The sequence below is a fragment of the Eurytemora carolleeae genome, unplaced genomic scaffold (genome assembly GCF_000591075.1).
Source record: "Eurytemora carolleeae unplaced genomic scaffold, Eaff_2.0 scaffold259, whole genome shotgun sequence".
NCBI lineage: Eukaryota > Metazoa > Arthropoda > Copepoda > Calanoida > Temoridae > Eurytemora > Eurytemora carolleeae.
In genome coordinates, this window is record NW_019396517.1 from 229668 (window position 1) to 236233 (window position 6566).

General features: G+C 31.5%; 2 protein-coding genes across 7 annotated transcripts in view; both read left to right on the forward strand.

Moving 5' to 3' along the window:
* Positions 1-4303, forward strand: part of LOC111704738 (F-box/LRR-repeat protein 14) — a 7220-nt gene extending 2917 nt beyond the window's left edge. For 2 of the 6 annotated variants that reach the window (XM_023477066.1, XM_023477069.1), the window contains exons 5-6: positions 2531-3520; positions 3788-4260. In XM_023477066.1, the coding sequence (XP_023332834.1) occupies positions 2531-3520; positions 3788-3994 (1197 nt within the window). In that variant the 3' untranslated portion in view covers positions 3995-4260. The other 4 variants (XM_023477068.1, XM_023477067.1, XM_023477070.1 and 1 more) reach the window with 4 other exon arrangements.
* LOC111704739 (uncharacterized) lies at positions 1378-2666 on the forward strand. Its single transcript, XM_023477072.1, has 4 exons — positions 1378-1480; positions 1833-2001; positions 2189-2351; positions 2412-2666. The coding sequence occupies exons 2-4, from the start codon at positions 1840-1842 to the stop codon at positions 2462-2464; spliced, it is 378 nt and encodes a 125-aa protein (XP_023332840.1). The 5' UTR covers positions 1378-1480; positions 1833-1839; the 3' UTR covers positions 2465-2666.
* Positions 4304-6566: the final 2263 nt, after the last annotated feature.

The window sequence follows — 6566 nt, forward strand, 5'->3', positions numbered from 1 at the left end:
TAGGGCTTACAGATATAACTGGAGAGTATCTTTCTGAATACAAGGGAACCCTGCCTTGTTTAGAGAACCTAAACATTTCTCGTTGTGATCACCTCACAGATAAAGGACTGCTGCAGATACTACAGCTTTGTGGAAGTTCACTTAGATCCCTTAATTTATATGAAACAGAAATAACTGGAGAGAATCTGTCTGAATATAAGGGAACCCTGCCTTGTTTAGAGACCCTAAACATGAATTTCTGTAGACACCTCACAGATAAAGGACTACTACAGATTCTTCAGCTTTGTGGAAGTACACTTAGATCCCTGGATTTAGGGTCTACAAATATAACTGGAGAATATCTGACTGAATACAAGGGAAATCTGCCTTGTTTAGAAAACCTGAACATGAATGCCTGTAAACAACTTACAGATAAAGGACTGCTGCAGATACTTCAGCTTTGTGGAAATACACTTAGATCCCTGTTTATTCAGGACACAAATATAACTGGAGAATATCTGTCTGAATACAGTCACCTCAGAGTTGCAAGTTCTGCAAGTTCTGGCAATTTTCGTTTTAAAGATTACGTACCTTTTCTCACTGAAATGTTTTGTTAGTTAAAATTAATCTAATATGTCATGATTTTTGAAAGAAACTGTACTAGAGTGCTGACTGCTGATGACTTTTTTTCAGAAATAAACATTGTACCAAGCAATATTAAAATTTTCAATTATATCCAAACCATGAATAAACTTTAAAGACGAAACATTTCCTTGCTTGAAACTTGTTTTACCCTTAAAATTAAACCCTAGTTACTTGGTGATTTTTTATATTGGTTTTTATCCTCGTAAATAATTTTTCACAATTTTTTGATAGAATATTATCACCTGGAATCATTTAAAAACTAGATATTTATTTAAAATCTGATAGTTTTATGACTATCTATCTATTGTTTGCTGTATTTGTGTATATAATAGATTAGAATTGTTGAAGAATTCCTAGGAAAAATTATACCCTGAGCTGAAAACTTTTTCTTTATATATTTTTTTTAGCGATTTATAAGAGTGTAAATCATAAAGTACCATATGCTCTCATGATAGTTGTTCAACTAACTTTGATGATCTGTGCGCATACATAATAAAATATCTGTAATTAACAACTGAAAAATAAATATGCAACCTTGAAAAATATTATAAATGCAATATTTCAGACAACTTCAATTTGCAAAAATTTTATAAAATAAGTTTGTAAATAAAATGCAAGGATAGAAATGTATGTCATTACGAATATGTCTTTACATTAGAATCTCATTTAACAGTTTTGTTTATTTTGATTGCATCTCCATCATTTTGCCTTTACATTGAAAAAAAAAAAAATGTTTTGTAAATTTTTTTAAACCTAATTTTATTAAAACATTTTTTATTTAAGATAAAAATGGTTCAAGTGGTTAAATAGTAAATTTGTGAACAGCAGTATACCATTTCCTAGATCGCATATTAACGTAAGTGTTATTGAAGTATTTTTCTTATTTGTCAAACTTAGATATCATGCTGGAAGCAGGTGTATGTCTGTTGGCCCCAAGAAAATTGTTTCTCGAAAATAACACTTACTTGATATACACAATGCACATTGCACAAACTTGCTTCATTTCTGAAAATGATTTCTTAAAATGGATTTAAGACCGCAGTCTTATCCATAGCGCTTCTTTTCAGCATCTTTATAATGCATTTTCTTTTGCCAAAATGTCTATCTTAACTTATCTAAGGTGACGTCTCTCAACAAGAATTTAAAAAGATATTTTTATGGTTTGAAACCTAACCATTTCAAAATAAGTATATATCTTATTCCTTCAGGATAACCATGGATAAAGAAGAGAAGATATCTAGTAGGTGTAAACCTGAAGGAAGCAGAGATAATGGAAAGATGATTACTTCTCTTCTCCCTCTGATAAGTGTACTGACCCTACCAAGGGTTCCTGCACTAGACGATATGTGTACTGATATAATCAGGCATATTCTTCAGGTACAATCTTTTCTTGCTTTGATTGACTTAAAGGTTCTGTAGACGTAATTTTAAGTATCCGTCTATTTCTAAATTAGCTTGTCTGATAAGTAATGGAGGCCTGACATCTAATCATTAATATTAATAATTTGACAAACATTATCCTAATTCTCTTTCCTTTCAACATTCTATGATGTACATTTTGCAGTTCCTGGATTACAGGAGTAAGAAGATGCTGAGGGAAGTATCCTCTACTCTCAAGAACAGAGTGGAAGGATGTGGGGATAAAATGGTTCATTACTGGAGGTTTTCTACCGAGTTTACAACAGATCAGTTCATCAAGTTTGCTGATGAAGTTGAAACAGTTTTAGGTAAATGAAATAAAACTGGATTAAACATCTTTTTTAATTTCATCACATTACATTTTCCAGGTTTTGAAGTACGTGATGGTACAGATGATGGTGTTAAGTATCTTGTGAAGTAACATCCTGAAATTTTTATGTTTCAACTTGGAATTGGAAGTAAATTCACGTCAAATGGATTGCTGCAGATACTGCAATTTTGTGGAAGTACACTTAGATCCCTGGATATATCAGTAAAAAATATAACTGGAGAGAATCTGTCTGAATACAAGGGAACTCTGCCTTGTTTAGAAAACCTGAACATGAGTTACTGTTATCAACTCACAGATAAAGGACTGCTGCAGATACTACAGTTTTGTGGAAGTACACTCAGATCCCTTAATTTAATAGAAACAGAAATAACTGGAGAGAATCTGTCTAAATACAATGGAATCCTGCCTTGTTTAGAGATCCTGAACATGAGTTACTGTACACAACTCACAAACAAAGGACTACTGCAGATACTACAGCTTTGTGGAAGTACACTTAGATCCCTGAATTTAATAGAAACAGAAATAACTGGAGAGAATCTGTCTGAATACAAAGGAGCCCTGCCTTGTTTAGAGATCCTGAACATGAGATATTGTAAACAGCTCACAGATAAAGGACTTCTGCAGATACTTCAGCTTTGTGGAAGTACACTTAGATCCCTTAATTTATTTGAAACAGAAATAACTGGAGAAAATCTGTCTGAATACAAGGGAACCCTGCCTTGTTTAGAGAACCTAAACATGTTTTGTTGTAGACACCTCACAGATAAAGGACTGCTGCAGATACTTCAGCTTTGTGGAAGTAAACTCATATTCCTGGATATTTCAGAAACAAATATAACTGGAGAATATCTGTCTGAATACAAGGGAACCCTGCCTTGTTTAGAGAACCTAAACATGAATTACTGTAGACACCTCACAGATAAAGGACTACTGCAGATACTTCAGCTTTGTGGAAGTACACTTAGATCCCTGGATATAGGGTGTACAAATATAACTGGAGAATATCTGTCTGAATACAAGGGAACCCTGCCTTGTTTAGAGATCCTGAACATGAGATACTGTAAACACCTCACAGATAGGGGACTGCTTCAGATACTTCAGCTTTGTGGAAGTACACTCAGATCCCTTAATTTATTAAAAACAGAAATAACTGGAGAATCTCTGTCTGAATATAAGAGAACCCTGCCTTGTTTAGAGAACCTAAACATGAAATTCTGTAAACAACTTACAGATAAAGGATTACTGCAGATTCTTCAGCTTTGTGGAAGTACACTTAGATCCCTGGATATAGTGTACACAAATATAACTTCAATTAATCTGTCTGAATACAGTTACCTCAGAGTTGCAAGTTAATTTATATAAAATAATTTCCATTTTTACTTTCTTAACAAACTGGATATACAGAGTTCAAATATAACTGGAGAGAATCTGTCTGAATACAAGGGAACCCTGCCTTGTTTAGAGAACCTAAACATGAGTTACTGTATACACCTCACAGATAAAGGATTACTGCAGATTCTTCAGCTTTGTGGAAGTACACTTAGATCCCTGAATATAGTGGACACAAATATTACTAAAAATAATCTGTCTGAATACAGTCACCTCAGAGTTGCAAGTTAATGTATTTAAAATAACTTCCACTTTTACTCTCTTAACAATAATGTAAAGTGTTCTTATGATAATTCTTTTCGAAAAAACAATCGATCTTAAGGCTGGGTATAGAGATGTTTTTAGATTGATGCTAAATCTTGTGAATTTCTGTTTTGAATAAAAATTGTGGCAATTTGCGTTTTAAAGTTTACGAACCTTTTCTCACTTAGCTGTTTTTTAGTTAAAATAAATCTAATATGTCATGATTTTTGAAATAAACTGTACAATAGTGCTGACTGCTGATGACTATTTTTCAGAAATAAACATTGTACCAAGCAATTTTTTCCTCATAAATATTTTTTCACAATTTTTTAATAATATTTTATTACCTTTACTGAATGTCTGCTGTAGTTGTGTATATAATAGATTAGGATTGTGTAGAAGTCGTAGGAAAAATTATACCCTGAGCTGAAAACTCTAGAACTGTGGATATTGAGACCAAAGCTCTTATTATCAATCTCAAGTTTAATCTTATGTGTTTGTCCTGAAAAGTGTATAAAATTCAACCGGTATAGTAGCGTATGCAGAATTCCATACAGCCAATCAGAATTTGGAAAATGTGAAATTGAATTCGCCATTTAATGACCTCTCATTGGTCGGTATTTTATAGGGGTTTCAAAAACGAGAAGAAGAGCGGATTTAGAAGGAAATTGTTAGTACATTGGATATTCAGATTAAGGGTATCCAATTCTAAAGTTCCCAGCATTATCTTTATACATTTCATTTCTTATTCTTGTAAAAAGATATCAATTTCGTATATATTTACTTAAAACTTAAAGCTATCCAATGTACACACTTTTGATTTTCTTCTTATAATCCTCTTTTTGGATATTTCTACTTTTTAAAATTATGTTTGCTAACACTTACAGATACAATGCTATATCGATTGGACTAATATCCGATTGAATTATTGTCAGCTGTTCACAAGCCGGCTTTTATAGCATTTAAACAAATAAAAATTTAACCATGTTAATATGAAATTTATTAAAAAACATATTTTAGGACTAATGTCATTTTGAACATGTTAGTCTTTATAAACATTAATCCAAAACTTACGTTCGTTCAATCGATGTTTAGTTCATTTGATATGGCACATTCAACATCAGAAATCAAAACCGGTTTTTCAAAAGTTAAAGAGTACATTTTACCATGACTTGCTGATTGGTTAAAATTTTTAACTTCTTTCTTCGTATATCAAATGCGTTTTAAAATAATCTTGGGTTTAGTAAAAGCTACCCCTAAACGTTAGAATAAATATTATAGAAGTAATAAATAACATTTTTAAAGAAAATGTTTAATCTTTAAATATTCATGCAGTGTTTTCTTGAATATCCAAAAAACATTGCATAACAATTAGAATATTAAATATTTTTCATAAATATTTATATTTTCATATATTACTTTTATAATATCTATTCTAAAGGATAGGGTAGCGCCTGGTCATTTTAAATACTCATTTGCAAATTCAGAGGCTTGGAGACAATTTCCCGGGGCTTATGGCGTCCCTGCACCCCTTCCTAACTCTGCAGTAGATCTGTATTAATTTATTTTGCTAGATTTTTAAACATTAAAACATAAATCTATCTATCTGCAATAATCTTGCATATCTTACATTCCCATGACTCAATCTTCCTGTATGATTTCGAACCTTACTGAACCAGCCCAGTTTTGCATAACATTTTGTCTTCATGGATGAAAAATAACACAGAAGTGCACTTTGAGATATACTTGAGATACGCTTGAGATACGTTTGAGATATGTTTGAGATACCTTTTGAGATACGTTTTTGATACGTTTGAGATACATTTGAGATACGTTTGAGATACTTTTGAGATGCCCTTAAGATAAGTTTAAGATATGTTTGAGGTATGTTTGAGGTATGTTTGAGATATGTTTAAGATACGCTTGAGATACGTTTGAGATACATTTGAGATATGTTTGAGATACGTTTGAGATACGTTTAAGATATGTTTGAGAAACATTTTAAGACATTTAAAGCTTTTGACTTTTTTTATGGCTCTACAAGAATCTGAGTTGTTTATCCTATTTCAAAGATACCGAGTTCTTACCACCACCTTGAATGTTTGAAGCCATATATATTTGCAACCTGATGGTGGTATTCTTTTATAAACTTTTATTTAACATAATTCAAAATTTAAAATATCAAAGGTCTACAATATTAGGTTGCAAAGATATAGAAATTAAAAAGTCGGAGTTTTTTTATAAATCCTTGTTTGCTCGATAAGTTTATTTTCATTACACTTTATTACTCTGAGTCTTTCCAAAAGATTAAAACGATTTTTTAAATTTTCAATAAATTCTTATTCTTGTAAAAAGATATCAATTTCGTATATATTTACTTAAAACTTAAAGCTATCCAATGTACACACTTTTGATTTTCTTCTTATAATCCACTTTTTGGATATTTCTACTTTTTAAAATTACGTTTGCTAACAATTACAGATACAATGCTATATCGATTGGACTAATATCCGATTGAATTATAGTCAGCTGTTCACAAGCCGGGTTTTAGAGCATTTAA